Below are 21,054 nucleotides of genomic sequence, written 5' to 3'. Positions count from 1 at the left end.
CCGGATATAAAATATCATATATGTGGACGTAAGCTGGTGTTTGGGCACGCTGTGGGGCTCAGAAGGGAGGGAACGCCATTTGGCTTTTGGAGCGCAGATTTTTCTTGGTAACTGTTCTGTTTGGGGTTTTGCTGGTATTTCAGTTATGATGTGGGGGCATATGTAACCTGTGCGGAGAACATCAGGACATAATAAGAGGGTATAATAATGGGGTATATAAATAATAATCCGCAGATATGGTGTCGCACTGATAAATGGCGCCCGATCTTATCTGCTTTTGGAACACTGCACATTTTGCATCGCCATATTCTGAGAGCCAGAACTTTTTTATTTTTTCTCCAATGGAGCCGTGCGAGGGCTTATTTGTTGGGGACAATCTGTCACGTTTCATTGGTACCATTTTAGGGTACATGTGATTTATTTTATCACTTTTTATTAGATTTTTTTTGGCAAGCAAAGTGACAAAGAAACATAAATTCTGACAATGTTTTTTGTATTTTTTTTTTACAGTGTTCACCGTGCGGTATAAATGACATTTTACTTTATTCTGCGGGTCGGTACGATTACGGCGATACCATATGTATATAGGTTTTTTATGTTTTGTGGCGATTGCGCAATAAAATCACTTTGATAAAATTATTTATTTTTTGTGTCACCATATTCTGAGAATATATAACCCCAGCACACACAGAGGTACGCAAAAGATCCAGATGCAAACAAATTTAAGTTTTATTGCAACAAAAGATGGTAAAGTTGAGGTGGAAAGCGACTTGGTAAAGACGTTTCGTCCGAACCTCGGCCTTTGTCACAGTCGCATATTCTGAGAGCCATAATTTTTTATTTTTCCGTCAAAAAAGCGGTGTAAGGGCTTGTTTTTTGCGGGACGGGTTGTAGTTTTTATTGGTACTATTTTGGGGTACATGCTACTTTTTGATCACATTTTATTCTATATTTTGGGAGGGTTGATGACTAAAAAATAGTGATTCTGGCATTGTTTTTTAATTATTTTTTTGCGGTGTTCACCGTGCGGGAAAATAAAATTATAGTTTTATAGTTTGGGTCGTTATGAACGCGGTGATACCAAATATGTGTACTTTTTTTTAACATTTTCATTTTTTTCCTATAATAGACTTATTATAGGAAAAAAAGCATTTTTTGTTTTTGTAACTTTTATAAAACATTTTTATTACTTTATTTTTTACTTTTTACTTGAAGCCTGGCAGCACTGATCGCTGCTATAATACATTACACTACCTAGGTAGTGTAAAGTATTATAAACTGTCAGTGTGACGCTGAGAGTCACACTGACAGGAAGCCTATGAGGACCGGCCTCCGGCTGGTTCTCATAGGCTGCCTTGCATGGCAGACCCGGGGGCCGTTATATGGCCCCCGGTTCTGCCTTATAACCGACTGCAGCACCTGCAATCGGTCCCCGGGAAAGTTTGTTGTAGCAACAAACTTTCCAGTTTGTTATAGCAACAAACTTTCCAGTTCGTTGCTACAACACACTTTCCCTGCGATTACATGACCGGGACCTAAACCAATCAGGTCGCGATCATATCTCCGGGACCAGAGGCAGGTGATAACAGCGCGATCCGGGTGTCAGCGCTACTCTGAGACACCCGGATCGTGCTTTTAACACCCACCGTGAATTCACGTCGGCACTGCACAGAGCCCAGCAAGTGCCGACGTGAATATACAGTGGGCGGTCGGGAAGCGGTTAACTACAAAATACCTAATAGGGTATTTAAAAAAGGGTTTTGTAGACCAGACAACCCCTTCAACTAAAAAAGTTCTAATTGAACGAACCCTGCCCTATTATAAACGTAATATCATTAATACTACTAGAACTTTGAATACACACACACACTTGTGCCATCTTGTTGATCTGACACTTTCACATTTAGGGTATGTGCACACGATAGAAGGCATTTGCGTGTGAAAAGACAGACTGTTTTCAGGAGAAAACAGCTGCCTCGTTTCAGACGTAAATGCTCCTCCTCGCATTTTGCGAGGCTTCTCTGACAGCCGTAAATTTTGAGCTGTGCTTCATTGAGTTCAATGAAGAACGGCTCAAATTACGTTGCAAAGAAGTGCCCTGCACTTCTTTGCCGAGGCAGTCAATTTACGCGTCGTCGTTTGACAGCTGTCAAACGACGACGCGTAAATGACAGGTTGTCTGCACAGTACGTCGTCAAACCCATTCAAATGAATGGGCAGATGTTTGCCGACGTATTGTAGCCCTATTTTCAGGCGTAAATCGAGGCATAATACGCCTCGTTTACGCCTGAAAATAGGTAGTGTGAACCCAGCCTTAAGTATATCGGGACTGCACAGCTACATAAACAATGTTTGTTTGTGATCAGCTATCCATCTGTAAAATAAAATAACTTTTAGGCCCCATGCACATGAACGTGCTTTTGCGGCCGCAATTCCCCCGAAAATCCACGGGAGAATTGCAGCCCCATTCATTCCTATGGGGCCATGCACACGACCGTGATTTTCACGGTCCGTGCATGGCCCCGGAGCCCAGACCGCAGAAAGGAAGGGCAAGCCTTATTATGGCCGTGTTCTGCGGGCGGAGCTAATTGAAAATAATGCCATGTGCACGGCCCGCGATTTGAGGGCGACTCGCGGCTGTCACTTCGTAGCCGGCTGGCCGACCGACATGGAAATCACGGCCGTGCACATGGCTACGGTCGTGTGCATGAGTCTTTAGGCTGCGCTGTCACAGAAGTGGTGAAAAATGCAGGAGAAAATAGCACAACATTCTGCGCTATTTTGTCCGGTAAAACAGCATTGGGCGCTGATGGTGTATGTCATGCAACAGATCCGGCGTTTCCAGTATTTTCGTTGTTCTGATCCTATGACAGAGCAGAGCAAAGAGAATCATTAAACGCGGATGTTAACGAAGCCGAAGATATAAGCGGGAATTGTTAATGGGTGGCTTTATGGTCCTGGTCAATACACATGTAATCCATATTTCTTGTACCTTTCTGCAGGCAGCGTTCACACAAGAGATGACCACAGTTTGTTATAGCAAATCGAGAGGTTTCCCTGCCGGGCTGCTGAAAGCAGATGTTACATCTTAGCAGATCATCCATTTTATCGGCTTTGTATGATCAGATGAGGCGATGTGGCTATTGGAAAGTATACATAAGTAAAGATGCTTTATTAGTAGGCTCAGAAATAGAAAAGTAAATTGTAGGCTCAACACATTATTATGCACTGTAAAAAAGAAATTCATAAACAAGGATTTCCAAGTAAAATTCCTTTAATCCGGCGTCAATAGGACCTGGCAGATGCTGTCATATCGGACAGCCATTGAAACGTATGAAAGGGTCGAGGACGTTCATAATCGGTTATTACTGCTCCGTCATCTGTTTCAGGTATTGTAGAAATGTTTCATTATATTGAAGTTCTGTGCTCGAAACAAGAGCTGGATTATTAGATTTTCTGGATTATCAAATGCCGGATTAAAGAAAAGAGAAAAGTCAATGTATTTATAAAGGGACACAATTACGAAAAACACACACTTTGCAATAAAGAAACCTGTTCCTAAGCCCTAATATGCCATACGTGGGGAATCCTCTCTATTAGGCCTTATTCACACTAGCGCGTCCACAAAAAAACAACCGTATTTCATTCATATGAATATCTGTGTTGCATCCATGTGGTTTCCGCATGTCACGCATTTTTCTTGGCCGTTTGCTCCACACACCCATAGACTTCAATGGGCTACTTGGGTAAGCAAAAACGTGCCAGAATAGGGCACGTGGTGAGTTTCTCGCAATAGACACACGCTCTGTGAAAAACACTTGAGTGAATAGCCCCCTTGACTTGTACGGGTCAGTCTGCTGGCCACTGTTAGAAAGGACAGCACACACACGGACACGAAACACGGACTCTCGGGACCACGTGGTTACGTGGTTGCCCTTTGACTTCAATAACAAAATGCTGCACTGTGTGAACAAGGCCCAACGGTGATTTGAGCTGCATTTCTACAACAGATAGGACAATCCGCAGTGTGTCTAGAATCCACTAGGGATCTTCTACATTGTAAGTGAATGGCGTTTCTTTCAATTCCATTCACTTACATTGTACTGTACTTTGTTACAGAATTTCAGTGCAGATTTCCGCAATACATTTTTCATTGTGTGAATCCACCTAAAGGCCATTTGCGCTTCGTCATGAAGTGTTCTATTACCGCCTTCCATATACTGAAACCCCAGAAGGGAATTTCCACCAAAAATATAAAAATGGCCATATATTGGTAAATCAGAAGTCATGTTTTATTTACTTTCAGAGATATTGTCATTTTTCTATTTTATTCGATGCCCAATTTTGCAAAAATATCAACAGGAAGTGTAGCCATATTGGTTGCCACCTTTAAAAGCTTCTTAGTAAATTGGTATCTTGTTATTGATTTAACAAAACGACAGATGGTCATCAGTTTCAGAGAAGGGGACAACCAATATGGTTGTTACTCTTTCAAAAATGGCTGCTGCAGCAAAACGACAATTCTAGTACATTGGATATTACTGGGACACTCATCTACATTTGCTGTGCCAAAAATGCAATCTGTTCTTCTCACTCTATTGAAGCTGGACTTTTCACCACCTTCTCTACGCATCTAATCTTCTTGACTAACCAATATCATGGCCGCCGCCTTAGAGATCAAAGGTCGAAACCGGAGTCACCACTGCGCACTGGTAACATCTACAGACACGTCGAACCCCCCACCCACCTTCTCTACTTCCCTAAATTACCTCACTACTTCCGCTCTTTCCCATTGGCTCTGAAAACGTATTCTGTGTTGTCATTTGTCAGCTAGCGATCTCTCTAAACTGTGATTGGTTGGAGGCCTACCATCCCTGGATGTGATTGGCTTAGTATTTTACGGCTTAGTCTTTCCATGTACTATAAGTCCAGGTGGCTGTGAACAGCTCTACAGCCGAGATTGGAAGAAGGAAAGCGGCCACGGGGAACGGCACAGCTCAGGGGTTTAGGGCCCATTACGCTCTGAAAGGAGAACGCAAGCAGGTAGTTTACGGCCAGCCAGCTGAATGTGTGCATGTTTTTTATGTAACTAGTAAATGGCTGCCGGAGAGTAATGTTAGTTTCTGGTAGACCGTGTATGACGGGTTCCAGACTCACATCTATAACCCCAGGCTGCTTCCTAGATATACAGATCAGATTCCTCACTTGCACTGGCAGGTTAGCATGCTATGATGGGACTTGTAGTTCCAAACTGTTATGTGATTCGCCCAGGGGATAGTTTGGTTCATCTTGAGGTCTTGATTGTTTTACCCTTGTAAACCCCCCCCCCCCCCTAATTTCCCCTCCATCCCCCTTATTTCCCCTCCAGAAGTAAATAAAACAATCTGTAAATACGAGGTGTCTTGTTGAGCCGTCTGTCTACTCTTTTAGTTCTCTTTTTGGGTGACTACCCTCACGACCACTGTTTAGCACCACAGGGTTGTCACTGAGCACTTTCTGGCTCCTGCGTGACTAGCACGTTTTCCCTGTCCAAATCGATGGCCTATCCATAGGTGGGCACCGAATGGATCTAATTCTGATGCCATTGTGTCCCTGGAAAGCCCTCCGGGTGGGTCAGACCACAAGCGATCACATCGATGGCCTGGTGTTTTTGTACTGCAGATAGTACAGTGTACTGCCGTGTTACAACGCATGTGCTGCCTATACAAACTGCACTTCTGTGTGTGGTTTTTTAGTTGTTGTTGTTGTTGTTGTTGTTTTTTTTAATTACAGTTGCGCACAAAAATCTAGCATGCCGTAAAACTGTCCTAGGATTTGAAGACTTTGCCCTTGAACTTAGTAACCCTATAAAACTCCACTAGTTCCTTGTGGTTTTAAATGCGGCTTTAATTTCACAACCACGTAGATGAAATACGAGGCACAATCCAGAACAAATCTGAATGGAGAATGCTGTGGATTTTAAAATCTGCGTAGATTTTTCTGCTGTGTGGGACTGGGATTTTGGAACTCCTTTTCGCTTGCGTTACACTGCAGTTTTCGGGGGTAAATATGACAAGTATAAGCAATACACAGAATTCACATTTACGGTCCATGCACATTTGGCTTTTTGTTGTAGAAAACTACGGCGGCAAAACTGCAGAGAAAAGTGTACGTGTAGAAGCAAGCAGTGTTCTAATAAACAAAACCATTAAATGTAGCTGTAAAATAGAAATTGATAAGATGTCAATACTATTATTGAAGGTTTTTCTATTTCTTTTAGTGCTAATGGATATTCTCATTCAACTAGAGGTTCACTGATCACGGTCCACAGAAGAAGAATTTCCTGTAAGTATAGATTTTAAGTGAAGATATAATTCAGGGTCCTTATCAGGAGTCTGGCCCGGTTTCCACTGGGTGCCCCCCCCCACACCGTCAGCCTTGTCGTTCTGATGTAACGTGCCGAGGACTTGTATATAAAGCATTCTAAAATCCGCTCATCAGATCACACACTTGAAGTTTTAGGGTCGGATGTGTCTTGGCCCACAAATCCATGCATTTCGCAATAAGGCAAGTGAATTATTGTAAATTTGGCATGTCAGGAATACAGTGTGGCCAATCCAACAGCAGGTAGGTTATGTCACTCGTGATAAAGCCTTGCACTGATAAATAAGGCCTAGTCACCCCTGGCGGTTCCGGTTGTTCTGGATTCAGCAAATATCGGTTATTCTTTGTATAATGAAAATTTATCGCCGTTGTCAGGATTTCTACTTTCAATAGGAACCTTCATTGTTTACTTCCAGTAAATAAAATAAAAAATTTTGTGCTGGTCATGTGATGGACACACTGGTACACATCTTGTTACACAACACAGCTCTGATCTGTAACGAACCATGCACCTGTGCAATCATTATGCCATCAGCACAGACTTTTATCCTATTGATTGACTGAAAGCAGAGATTTTGAAAACCGTGACTAATTGAAACGGAATGTAGGTTACAATATTATTTAACTTTTCATCCTACAAATAATAACTTTCGTTTGCTTAAAGGCTATGGACACCTTTTTGAAAGTCAATTTTTTTTTTTTTTTTTAGATAAAAAGGTGTCAAATACTCTTAAGAATTATTTTTACTTCTTGAGATACAGCTGCTCTGTATTGTCTATTCACTGAATCCGTCAGTCCCATGGATCTGACGAGTCCAGTGACAGTGGATGCTGCATGTCTCAGACACGCAGGATCCACCTATATACTATCGCATCTAACTTCAGAACTGCACCAAACACACTGATGCACCTTTTCATTAGAAAATAAATAAATAAAAAATGGCCTTTCATAGGTGTCCATAGCCTTTAAACTGGAATAACCCTTTAGTTTTCACCTTCTCTCTTCCATGTTTTTCTGGCAGACAATGGGGTGGGCTTTTTCATGGGGTTGTCACCTATTTATGCCCTGTCTGAGGGCCGCATATAGACAGTAATGTGCCTTAGGTTCTGTTTATTTAGTAGTTATGTTTACGGTGTGCGGCCAGCACTGAACTTGATTCCAAGTACATTCGTGTTGCTGTGCCAGTGTCAATCGGCGGGGGCAGCATGAATATTTGGACTGAAGTTTGGCATGCTGGGGTTGATCTCCCAGGGTACAGATAGAATTTTTTTATATCTCAGTTTTGATTGACCCTATTTTGTCTCGTATTGCCATGTAGAGAAGGTGATTAAAGGGGTTGTTCTGTTGAAAAGAAAAAAAGGAGCGCGATTGTTAAAAAAATACAAAAAAACACAATACTCAGCTCTTTGATTTCCTGCCGATCCAGTGCAGATGCCTCAGCGGTCCCCTGCTTGTCTGCCACAGTGACCGCTGCAGCTCATCGGTGGCCTCAGTGATCACATTCCGTATTTCCCGACATCAAAGAGCAGTGATGCAAGTAGTATGGCATGAGACTGCGGCTATCTTAGTCTGTCATAGAGAATGAATGGAGCGGTAGTGTGCACCTGCGATTGCCGCTCCATTCAAACCGGGGACAAGGTATCTCCGTTCTCGTGATTGCTTGGGGTCTGGTATATTCATGAAGAGCTGCTGTGTATGCAGATACAACAACCAACAAGCCGTCTGTCACCACTGAGAGCGTTGGGGATCACTCCCCTCATGAATACCTGGACTCCTAACTATAGGCCCGGTCTATTCTTAGATCTTTTCTATTAGTCAAACGGCCCAAAACATGTTTTGGCTAATAGGAGAATGGACCTGTCCCTATACTAAGCAGCGCTGTACTATTCAACGGATTGAAGTGACAGATCTGCTTTAATTTTCTCCTAATTTGGGATTGAAATGTCCAGAGTTTTTGTTTGTCTGATCCCTGTTCTCATAGAAATGATCCATTTTCTTTAGTCATTAACATGAAGTGGGACCTCTTCATGTTAATGACTAAACATTAATATGAAGAAAACTGATCGTTTCTATGAGAACAGGGATCAGACAAACAAAAACTTTCTTTGTTGGGAAATGCAGTCAATTCATGAACCTTATTTGATGTTCATGAAGTAATCCTGTGAATCCACGGCTCTGGCTTTCTGGATGTCTGCCGGGCTCTGTAACAGAGCAGCACTGCTTCATAGTCACATCTGTTATACAAGGCCGTGTCTGTGAGCTCGTGGCAAAGTTGTGTACACAGTTATTTCTTGGGAGGAAATGTCAACAGTCCTTCATGTAAGAAGTCCACATCAAGGCCGTGAAGGAAAAAAAGCTTTCTGCTGTAATGTTATCGTTTTTCTTGGTAAAGTTAACCGTGCAAGGCAAGTCTGTAGCTGCAGGGCGCAAGTACGGAATTCTACATAGGGCTTGACACTGATCGCCTGCCGCTGGCCTCGAGGCATGATGTTCGGTCTTGGATCTCGCGTCTCTTGCACCTGTATGATTCCGTTCTAGTAGTCAGCACAGGACCGTGATCACTCCAGTAAGAAATGTCAGTAAGGCTTTGTTCACATCTCCGTTGGGGTCTACCGTTGATCTGCTCCGTTATAGGAGCATAACCTTGAAATTCCAGATCCGTCATGGTGTCCATAGTTTTGCCAGAACAAATAGCGCAGCATACTGTGCTATTTCGTTCTTCAAAACAGTGGCCTCTGCAACGGAGGCCCCTAACGGGCCCACACCCTCTTCATAACAGCAGGACCTTGTATGTGCCACAGCCTGCTGTGAGAGCCTGTGGAGACCCAGGGGGTATATAATTGTCTGGGGGGAGGTACTAATCTTTGAAGCATGCGCCAGATTTGTTAAATACCACGCTGATCATTCTGGCATAGGCTTAAAACAACCCCAGTTTAAAAAAAAGTGGTGGAAAACCATGCCAGGTCCAAAGTAGAAAATTCTGGAGAATGTTCGTAAATGAGTCGCCTTTGGCATTTCTATATATGTGCTCACTATGTCGCCCCCTACATACAAATTTGTGCAAGCAAAGCCTTATTTTGAATTGGCACGTAAAGTTCTTCCTTTTCAACAAATCCAAAATGAGAACATATAGTAAGTGACATGGGCAATTGTAGTTTCAGCCATACATCCATGAGTCCTTTATTTGTCAAGTGTATTTGCCTGCAGAAGCTGTCACTGACCACGTTGTTTCCACTGTGTACATATGTCAAAACCAAGTATAGCTCTCATTTTATGTGTAGTGATCACACAGGCTGAGATTCTACTTTGTCTTGTCAGGCGCTTAGATGTGGGTGATCTGGACATAGACCTTGGTTAGGTACATTCAGCACGGCTCAGTCAGCCACAAGATTAGGAATAGAATTTGATTTTAATTGCCTTGACCTTCAGTGTTGGGAAAGCCCTGCCCATGTAGTTTCAGATGTGACTGCCTGAAGCGACGTGATACAGTACTCTGATCAAGGCCGCATGCAGACAGCAGAGTCTGTACAACCGTGCACGGAGGCTAGACAGCCTTAGGTCTCATGCACAGAGCTGTAATAGGCCCCTCAATATACTGCATGGAGCCTCTACTGTGTCTCTGGTTTCATACAGAAGCATACACAAGACAAATTGTGGCACGCTCAATCCAACTCTATGTACAGATGTATTCTGCCCTAGAAGCATTACTTATACGGAAGAATAACTGTACATATCACACTCATCATAGCCTGTACTAGGGAGCTGTATGGTCTCCCTGCAGTGCCATACTGGCTGTGGTGTCGTGTTTTTTTTTCTTGTTTTTTTTTTTTTCTCTTTTCTGTTCTTTTACATGCCTAACCACTTTTTCAGTCACTTTTTATATTCAATGTCTACATTACTTACCCAGGACTGTAATAACCATGCGTCTGAAAAAGGGACCTTCTCACTCCTTCCATCCACCGACTACGATACATTCATCTCGAGGAAGCCATGTTTACACCTTTACTAATGAGTCTGCAGACCTCGACAGCTCCTCAGAAGAAGAACTGGACGTTATGGAGCTGCGAGCACGAGGGCGAGAGCTTCAAAGACAGAGTGCATCAAGGGAAAAAGTTGGTGATGTCATTCTGTTGGAGCACACCATTACAGAGAATGATAACCTGAACAAGTTGGCAATTCAGTATGGCTGCAAGGTAATTTACATCAGATTTACACAAATAAATGCATCACAAAGCTTTGTCAAATCTATTAAAAGGTGACACAAATTTTTACTCCCGTCTTCTTGAATGGGCTTTAGCCTCAAGACCAAGCTTAGCCCCTGGACAAAAATAGCAAACTCCTCCTCCCTTTTTTTTTTTTTTTTCACTTTTTAAAGGGGTTTTCCAGCCAGTAAAAATTGATGGTCTATAGGCTAGCGATACTGATGGGGCTGGGTCCGACCCCTGGGACATGTAGCAGCGATTCACAGGTATTGAGGGGAGTAATCAATTTTTTTTATTTTACTTTTTTTGTAAATTCTTTTTCTTTTTTTATTTGCTTTTTCAAACAAGGAACATATCAAGCAAGGGAACAAAAAAGAAAAACGGGGGGGGGGGGGGGGAAGGGACAAGGGCACGTAGGCCCAAGATATTGCATCAAACAATTTACAAAATCGTATATGCGACATTAGGGACAGAGGAGGGGTAAGGACAAGGGAGAGAAAGGAAAAGGGGGGGGGATGGAGGGGGATCCAGAACACAATTCAAAAACGTCTGAAATTTCAGCTGGTCATAATGGTCTGATATTCTGGAGTGTCCTGATAGACAATCCATAGGGACCAAGTCTTGGAGAAGCTGCCAGGTCCGTTAGTCAACTGAGATGTAAGGTCTTCCATGCGCTTAATTTCCTCTATTTTATGAAACCAGAGTCTGAGAGAGGGAGGATCCGTACTTTTCCACAGAGCAGGTATACTTTAGTGATCCTTTTTCAGCAAGTAATCCACCTTCCATAGGAATATGCGATGCAATAAAATTGCAGTGCCGTTTTTGTCATTACCTGTGTATGTAACTGTATTTGTTTTAACTATTGAGTGACCACTGTAGTTTAAGATTGCATGCAACTCCATGTATTCATTAGGACTATCTGTAGCTCAACCGTTTAAATCAATCTGTAGTACTACAAAAAGTCTAGGTGTAAATACTAACATTGGCTATTTTACTGCGGCTCCATGTAAGCAAACAAACGCAGGTAAAAAAAAAAAAATGCAGCAGAAACTCCCTGTGGAATCCCAGCCTTAGGGCCCCATGCACACGACCGTAAAAACCTCAGTTTTTACAGACCGCAATTGCGGTCCGCAAAAATGGACCCATTCACTTTCATTGAACGCGGACACCTTTCTGTAGCGCTACGGATGGGTGTCCGTGCCGTAGAAATGTTCAGAAAATTATGGAACATGGCTGTTCTTTTGCATTTTGCGGGCTGTGCTCCCATACTTGGTATGGGAGCACGGCCCGAAAATGCGCGTGGCAGTCGCCGGCCGACCATGCCCGCAATCGCAGGCCGTGATTGCGGGCGTCTGTCGTGTGCATGGGGCCTTAGGCCGGGTTCCCACGTAGCGTAAACACTGCAGAATTTCCACAATGGCATTCTGTGTGGAAATTCCGCAGCATTTACAGTAGCAGCAAAGTGAATGAGATTTAGAAAATCTGATGCCCACACTGCGGAAAAAAAAAATGCACAAAAGTCGTGTGGAAAGTGTTAGGCGTTGCGGTTTCAATTCCGCAGCATGTCAATTTGTACTGCGTGTTCTGTGTGGAGACGCTGTGTGTTTGGCCCATAGACTTCAATGGGGAGCAGAAATTCCGCAACAGATTTGTGATGTGGTTTTTAATGTGTTCACGCAGTGGAAACCCAGGAAAAACCACTGGAAATCTGTAGGTGCACATATACTTTGCTATAACCAATGTTTAACACTAAATACGCACGTAAAACCGCTGCGGGGAAAAAAAACAGTGTTTCTGCAGCAACATGAGCAGAAAAAAAACCGCACTATTTGGTGCGGATTTCTGTGACAGACTTACCAGCGTTTTTTCTATAGATTCTGCTGCAGGTTTTCTGCATCGTATCCTGTGTGGGAACATACCCTTAGAGCGCCATCAGACTCATGATGTGATATCTCTGGATGCTGTCCCAGTGTAGAATAGACAGTACCTGAACTAAACACTGACATGTTAGCGTTAGAGGACCAATGCAGACATCAGTTTTTTTTGTTTTTGTTTTTTTTCATGGACCATCTGTCCACAATGAGACAAAGATTGAGAATGCTCCAATGTTTCTATTTTTCACACAGGAATGGCCCATAAATTAAACTCATGCCATCCGTTCTTTTCATGGATTGATGCCTGGAGACACTTGAGAAGTGAAACTACTAAGTAGAGCCAGAGCAGTGTGGTCCTGAATATAAGACGTGATCAGAAGCCAAAAATACAAATGAGAAAAATCTCAATGTTCAATGCCCTAAGCAATGGAAAATGGTGGTTCTTCGCTCATGTGACCATCCTGGGCGTGTTTTCAGTGGGTTGGGACAATCGAGAACATTCTTCAGGTTTTTTTTCATATGTGAAAAACTGATGGCACACTGATGCCTTCGGGATGGGAAAAACTGACAAGCTGAAGGCAATTACAGAAAAAACTGATACAAACAGTCCGTTTTTCCACTGACTGAACTCTAACAAGTTTAACAATGCTTGTCTGAATAAGCTCTAAGGCTAGGATCACACACACCGTTTTGTGGCAGCTTTTGGCTTAGTATTTTGAGCCAAACACAGAAGTGGATCCAAAAGGAAGGAAAGGTATAAAGAAAAAAAACTTATTCATCTGTTTTGTTTTTTGTCCTCTTCTGTGTTTAGCTCAAAAACTGCATCAAAAGTGTGTGTGTGTGCGCTTCCTTGCTTCTCAATTAGACGGGGTTTTCACATCTAGGTCAAAATGCATTATTTTCAGTGATTTGCTGCATAACCGTGCCATTTTTACTGCGGTTTTGCAAAATGATGCTGTATTACTGTGGTCATGGCAAAAAAACGTATTTTAATCGAAGCGTGAACCCAGATAAGATTGGAAGCGTGGGTTTCACATGTGCTTTTGCCATTAAATAAGGGCACACAAAGCCTGGTTACTTACAAATCTTCTGTTCTGAAGAAAGATTGATTAGTGTGCGTTCACACAATGCGATTTTGTCGCACTTCAAAACCGCATTTGTTGTTACTTCGATTGGATGTGGTCCCCAAGCTAATTGCAAATGGCGGTAAAAACACACACGTTTTTGCAGTGTGGTTTGTGGCCGGTCGGCAAAAAACTTGGCAAAACCGCACTGTCTGAACACACCTTTAGGATATATTTACTAATCACACTGCAGTTTTGTTGTGCAATTTGGATTAAAAACCACAGTAGAATATTTCCTATATACTTACCCTTCCCTTTTATGATCCACTCCTAGTTGTGGCTTCAAACTGCATTAAAAAAAAAAAAACTGCATGTGAATAAGGCCCTAGTGCGAACCATGCCTCGAGGCAAACCACTTTCAGAAGGCCTCCAAGGACGTGAAAGGGTATGTGCACACGTAGTGACCAAAATCGTCTGAAAATACGGAGCTGTTCAAGGGAAAACAGCCCCTGATTTGAAGACGTTTTTTGGGCAACTCACGTTTTTACGTCCGTTTTTGGAGCGGTTTTCATTGGAGTCTGAGAAAACTGCTCCAAAGAAGTGTCCTGCACTTCTTTGACGAGGCAGTCATTTTACGCGTCGTCGTTTGACAGCTGTCAAGCGACGACGCGTAAATTACAGGTCGTCGGCAAACCCATTCAAATGAATGGGCAGATATTTGCCGACGTATTGTAGCCGTATTTTCAGACTTAAAACGAGGCATAATACGCCTCGTTTACGTCTGAAAATAGGTCGTGTGAACCCAGCCTTATAGAGACACATGAAGCTGGAAAAGACTACAAAAGCAGAGCTAAAGATGGGTGTATGTTACCCACGGTTAGACATATGGTCTACATATAGAGAAAATTCAGGACTGTTGCTATTCTGCCTAGCCATAGTGATAGGATCCCTCCATATCGAACGTCGTACAATCCTGACAGAGGTGAGAGAACACCAGGGTAACAGCAAAAAATTCCTACTGAAGACTCTTGTTCATGTGTCCACTATTAGGGTATGTGCACACACACTAATTACGTCCGTAATATACGGACGTATTTCGGCCGCAAGTTCCGGACCGAACTCAGTGCAGGGAGCCGGGCTCCTAGCATCATAGTTATGTACGACGCTAGGAGTCCCTGCCTCGCTGCCGGACAACTGTCCCGTACTGTAATCATGTTTTCAGTACGTGACAGTTGTCCTGCAGCGAGGCAGGGACTCCTAGCATCGTACATAAGTATGATGCTTGGAGCCTGGCTCCCTGCACTGTGTTCGGTCCGGGACTTGCGGCCGAAATACGTCCGTATAATACGGACGTAATTAGTGTGTGTGCACATACCCTTAGAGTATGTTCACACGCAGTAGCAAAATACGTCTGAAATTACGGAGCTGTTTTCGCCTGAAAACTGCTCCTGATTTTCAGACATTTTTGTAACTACTCTTGTTTTTTGCGCCTTATATTAGGGCCGTTATTGGAGCTGTTTTTCAATGGAGTCAATGAAAAACGTCTCCAAAAATGTCCCAAGAAGTGACATGCACTTTTGACAGTGACGCGTAAAATTACACCTCGTGGGAACAGAACACCGTAAAACCCATTGAAAGCAATGGGCAGATGTTTGTAGGCGTAATGGAGCGATTTATTCAGGCGTAATTCAAGGCGTAAAACGCCCGAATTACGTCTGAAAACCATGCGTGTGAACATACCCTAAGAAAAACACTGCACAGGAATGGAGTTCATGGAAGTACACCATGAAAGAAGGCGCTGCTGTCTTAAACAAAAACACATTGTGGCCCGTCTCAAGTTTGCCCGAGACCACCTCTATGTTCCACAATGCTTCTGGGAAAATGTTCTATGGGCAGATAAGACATAAGTGAAACTTTTTAGCACAAATACACAATGCTATGTTTGGAGGAAAAACGCTGCACACCAAAACCTCATCCCAACTCTGAAGCGTGGTGGAGGGAGCATCATGGTTTGGGGCTGCTTTGTTGCCTTAGGGCCTGGACACCTTGTGATCATTGACTTCAATGGTGTATCAAAACATTTTACAGGAGAATGTAAGAGCAGTAGTCCAGGACCACAAACTGGAAAGACGTTGGGTGATGCAACAAGACAATGACCCAAAGCAGACAAGTAAATTGGCTAAAGGCTGGTTGAAAAAGAAAAACATAGTTTTGGAATGGCTAAGTCAGTCCTGATCTTCACCCTATTGAGATGCTGTGTGATGACCTGAAGAGCACTGTGCATGCAAGACATCCCAGAAATATTGATAGACAAATATTTGCAGGGAGGAATGGTCCAAAATTTCTCCAACGTTGTGTAAATCTTATTTTACAACAGGAAACGTTTGGTGGAGGTGATTGCTGCTAAAGGGGATCTACAACAGTGATCCCTCAACCACCGGGCCTTGGACCAATAGCGGGCCACAGATCATCTGGTATCGGGCTGCGGTATCTGGTATCCGCCCCGATGGCCTCAGGGAATTTTGGGTGAAAAACCGCAGGAGACCGCCTGTGATTGGCTGCAGCGGTGGACACATGGGATGAAACGTCATCCCAGGAGGCTGGCCCTCTAACATCATCCATGCTCGACTCCTGGGATGATGTCTCATCCCATGTGACAGCCGCTGATCCCAGTTCCAACTGCATCTTTAGGATGCAGATACAATTGAATGCTGGAGCGACAGCCCTTTGCTCCAGCATTCACTCTCCCATGAGCAGCTCAGCAAGGCAGGCGCTATATAGTGACGTCATCACTCCTGTTTGCGCCGAGTCACTCACCGCACAGACTGGAGGAGAAGGATCCTCGACCTGTTGTGGGAATGGGGATAGGTAAGTAATTTATGTTCTTTATTAGGCACATATGGGGGCATTATACTGGCTATGGGAGGAGGGCTGATATGGTGGCAGCTAGGGGGGGGGGCATTATACAGTGGGGGCAGCTATGGGGACTGTTGGACAAGGTGGCTGGGCATAGGTGTGGGCAGGGTTCTAGTGGTGGTGTGAAGCTGAATTCTTGCACCAGGGCCCATGAGCCTTTAGCTACGCCCCTGCTGCTATTTGATGTGTATTTTACCTCCCCATTGAATTTAATGGGGGAAAACCTGCAACAAATAAGCAGCGTTTATGCAAATACAATTGACATGCTGCGGAATAAAATTCTGCACTGCAGGTCAATTTCTGAGCGTTTTTTTTCTTCTCAGTATTTATGCAGCGTGTGGATGAGACTTGTTTTATCTCATCTACTTTGCTGCTACTATATTATGCTGTGTATTTTCTGCAGCATAATACAGGTATACGCCGTATTTACGCAATGTCTGAACTAACCCGCCCTGCCGGTCCCTGGAAAAATTTTGTTGCATCAAACTGGTCCTCGGTGCAAAACAGGTTGGCGACTGCTAATCTACATGTTATTAACCCCTTCCAGACATCGGGTAGGGGAAGTATGGAGCGGGCTCATGGAGTGAACCCGCTCCATACGATGCGGGTGTTGGCTGTTTGTTACAGCCGACACTTCAGAGTAACAAGCGGCATCAATAGCGACTGCAGCATTTAAATCGTTAGAGGGGGTCGCCCCCCTCTTTCTAACAGCTCATCGCGCCCCCCGCAATGCAATGGTGGGGGGTTCGATGGTTGCTATGGCTGCCTGGGGGCCTAATGAAGGCGCCCAGGTCCGCCATCTTTGTGCACCTATTAAGTCCTGCCTCCGGCAGGGCTTAATAGATGCCTGTCAGAATCCCGATTTATATATACTGCAATACATTAGTATGGCAGTATATCGTGCAAGCGATCTAACGATCGCTGGTTGAAGTCCCCTAGGGGGACTAATAAAAAAAGTAAAAATTTGTTAAATAAAGTTTTTTTTTGTGTAAAATAAAAATATTAAAATTTAAAAAAAAAACCTTTTCCCATTTTCCCCCTAGAGCATAGTAAAAAAATAAACAGAATTGGTATCGCCGCGCCCGTAAAAGTCTGAACTATTACAATATATAATTATTTAACCAGCACGGTGAACGCCGTAAAAAAAAATTGTAAGCGCCAGAATCTCTATTTTTTGGACACCTACTCTCCCACAAAAAAATGAAATAAAAAGTGATCAAACCGTTGCATGTACACCAAAATGGTATTATTAAAAACTACAGCTTATCCCGCAAAAAATAAGCCTTCATACCACTTAATTGACGGAAAAAAAAAGTTATGGCTCTCGGAATTTGGCGACACAAAATAAATTATTTTTTACACTTAGGTTTTTACTTGTAAAATATAGAAAAAAAACAACTGTGTGTGTATATATATATATATTTGGTATCGCTGTAATCGCATTGACCCACAGAATAAAGCTAACCTGTTTTAATTGCATAGTGAATTCCGTAAAAACGGTGCGAAAAAACAATGGCGGAATCGCTGTTTTTTTTTTTCATTTTCTACCCCACAAATAATTTTTTTCCCCGTTTCCTACTACATTATATGGCAAAATAAATGGTGCTATGAAAAACTACAACTCGTCCCGCAAAAATCAAGCCCTCATAATACTATATCGACCGAAAACTAAAGACGTTATGGCTTTTGGAAGGTGGGGAGGAAAAAACTAAAATGAAAGGGCGGAGGTGGGAAGGGGTTAAATTCAAGAGTTTTCATACTTTTTCTCCCTGCACGGTTAATGCTTACTTGATGTGCTCAATGAAATACATGAACGTACAGTGGTTTGTGTGTTAGTGTTTGTCTATTATTATGACTTGGATAACAATCGGATCACATTTTATTAAAGGGACACTCTGGCCAAAATGATGCTTTCCCATGTGCTCCATTATGGTATTCCATGAGTCAGTCTCTGCTTAGCAGTAGTGTGAATCCGGCTCAGTGACACGCTTTCTATACTTGAGTCCATGGAGATCTGTGTCACCAATCACCGGCTTCAGCAGTTTCTGAACCATACTATACGGGGGGGGGGGCGCGCGAATCTTCTATAATCAGCTACCACTGACAGGTTCCTGTCACACAGGTATAGTGTAGAAGAATATAGTGCAGCCTCCCTGTCTGTAATTATGGTTTCTCAACTTATTTAGGAGAGCATAGAGCGAATGATAGTCCGTGTCCCCCAGCATGCAGAAATGGTATGGTCTGCAGCTGGTCATGTGATGCTGTGTTGAAGCATTATGGGATTGATAGCAAAGCAGAGAGGAAGAGAAAGCTGGGGAAATCTAAGAATGAAGATGGAGGCTTTTTCTAAGAACAGACAAGGCAGCAGTTCAAGAAGTAAGTACAGGATACATAAAAAGTGGAAAATGTGATATACAGTCAGGTGGGGGGTGCAAGGATGGAAAGCTGTGTTTTCACTGGAGGTCGTCTTTAACGAAACCCTTTGGAATTACCTGGATTTCTGCATTTAATATTACTTTTTTTTCGCTACTGTATGCAAATTCCATTAACCTTCCAAGAGTGTTAATATGTCATTTTTTTCTGTAGGTTGCTGATATTAAGAGGATTAACAACTTTTTGACGGAGCAGGACATGTACGCATTAAAGAGCATCAGGATTCCAGTCAAGGTTCATGGTATTTTAACCGAGCAACATGAGGAGCCAAATGTCCATAAAGGCCGATCAGCAGATTCTATAGATGTAGTGATCGAGTCTGGTGATGAGGCATCAGTCACCCCAACAGAAAACCTAGATATAACGAAATACTTCCGGGAGATAGACCGTACAATACAGACTGCGGCTCAGAGCCAGGAGCTGTTCAGTGAATCATTGGACCTTGGTACGAGCAGCCAGCAGCCCTCCTCCATCCTGAGGCACAAGGACCCCAATCTAGGAGCAGATTGGGGCATACGATGGTGGAATGCTGTTTTTATTATGCTTTTAATAGGGATTGTGCTGCCAGTGTTTTATATCCTTTACTATGAAACGTGGAAAGGCCAAGAAAAATCAGCCTCTGCCAACTTCACAATTAATCTTAACATAAGCAGAGAGTTGGCAGATCAAATGCCAAGACCCTTACAGTATGCACAGAGACCTATCGACACAGGAGGCTGAGATGTGAAGGAGGAACCGTATCCTTCAGACTGAAGAACAGAACAAGCTTTTCACTACATCTGCCATTATCTAAACTGGTATAACTCCACGTTGTTGCTTGGGGGGGGGGGCGGGTTCACCATTAACTCCCCTAGGGGCATTTATTAACATTTTTTAATATTAATTTGATATAATTCAACCAGCTGTCATCTGATGGACTCGCCTCATGTACCCCTTTGTCTGTCTGACCAAATATCTTCATCGTGGTGCTAGGACTGTATAGTGCTCCATATGGTTATAAAGTGCTGCTAAACTCCTTTATCTTCTGATGTTGCAGACTAGAACTTTGTTACCTCTGATTTTATTATTATGATCGTGTTTATGTAATTATTTTGCTGAGCTCCTAATGGATGCTATAAGGACAGTTCTGACTGCTTTGATTAAACTAGGTTCACTGTTAGGCTGGGTTCACACGACCATGCTACGTCCGTAATGGACGGAACGTATTTCGGCTGCAAGTACCGGACCGAACACACTGCAGGGAGCCGGGCTCCTAGCATCATAGTGATGTACGATGCTAGGAGTCCCTGCCTACTGTCCCGTACTGTAATCATGTTTTCAGTATGGGACAGTTGTCCTGCAGCGAGGCAGGGACTCCTAGCGTCATACATAACTATGATGCTAGGAGCCCGGCTCCCTGCAATGTGATCGGTCCGGGACTTGCAGCCGAAATACGTTCCGTCCACTACGGACGTAACATGGTCGTGTGAACACAGCCTAAGGGTGCGCTCACACGTGGCGTACTTAGATTGTATTTTACAATGTATGCCTCTGGTAAAAAAAAATCAAAAAAAAAAATCTGCAACACTAGAACTAGAGGAATCTGACTGCAGAATATCCTGCACATTTTTACATTGCAGAAATACAATACAAGTACGCCACGTGTGAGCACACCCATATGCCTAGTGCAGGGCCTCATGGGGGGTGCATGAGATTATGTTTTTGCGGTGTACAGATGTAGCAAAGTTTAACTTGCTGTAACGTGATCTCACACACAAGCCATGGAAAGTCAAGTTAAAGTTTCTTGCCACAGTCTATTTAACTGTATTTGCAGATGATACGAAGCTCTGTAAAGTAATCAGCACAAAGAAGGATAATATAATACTAAGAGGGATTTGGGGAAGCTGGAGGTTTGGCCAAAGAAATGGGAAATAAAGCTTATTGTGAAAAAATAAGGTTATGCACTTGGGCCGAGGAAACAAATTCTACAATTATGTATTAAATTGTAAGACACTAAAACTGCTGTTGAAAAAAACCGTGGGGATATTGGTGGACAGTACATTTACCTTTAGCAACCAGTGCCAGGCAGCTGCTGCCGAGGCAAATAAAATCATGGGATGCATCAAAAGAGGCATAGATGCTCGTGACAAGAACATAGTTTTGCCTCTATACAAATCATTAGACAGACCACATATGGAATATTGTGCACAATTTTGGGCACCT

At 43.1% G+C, this 21,054-nt stretch overlaps 2 protein-coding genes across 4 annotated transcripts in view; one reads left to right on the top strand and one right to left on the bottom strand.

The window, feature by feature from the left end:
- The window catches only part of RNF212 (ring finger protein 212), a 68,487-nt gene extending 63,506 nt beyond the window's left edge, over positions 1 to 4,981 (bottom strand). The window contains exons 1-2 of one of the 3 annotated variants that reach the window (XM_075858250.1): positions 4,770 to 4,981; positions 2,993 to 3,140 (exon numbers count right to left, since the gene is read on the bottom strand). In XM_075858250.1, coding sequence (XP_075714365.1) covers positions 2,993 to 3,104 — 112 coding nt within the window. In that variant the 5' untranslated portion in view covers positions 3,105 to 3,140; positions 4,770 to 4,981. Of the gene's footprint in view, positions 1 to 2,992; positions 3,141 to 4,594; positions 4,743 to 4,769 lie in introns of those variants that run through there. The other 2 variants (XM_075858249.1, XM_075858247.1) reach the window with 2 other exon arrangements.
- On the top strand, positions 4,894 to 20,046 carry LYSMD4 (LysM domain containing 4). The gene is made up of 4 exons (XM_075858246.1): positions 4,894 to 5,043; positions 6,260 to 6,324; positions 10,271 to 10,556; positions 19,006 to 20,046. The coding sequence occupies exons 3-4, from the start codon at positions 10,284 to 10,286 to the stop codon at positions 19,570 to 19,572; spliced, it is 840 nt and encodes a 279-aa protein (XP_075714361.1). The 5' UTR covers positions 4,894 to 5,043; positions 6,260 to 6,324; positions 10,271 to 10,283; the 3' UTR covers positions 19,573 to 20,046.
- Positions 20,047 to 21,054: the final 1,008 nt, after the last annotated feature.

This window comes from Rhinoderma darwinii, chromosome 3 (genome assembly GCF_050947455.1).
Source record: "Rhinoderma darwinii isolate aRhiDar2 chromosome 3, aRhiDar2.hap1, whole genome shotgun sequence".
NCBI lineage: Eukaryota > Metazoa > Chordata > Amphibia > Anura > Rhinodermatidae > Rhinoderma > Rhinoderma darwinii.
Note: the sequence above shows the minus strand (reverse complement) of the source record. Positions and strands in the feature narration are given on the sequence as shown.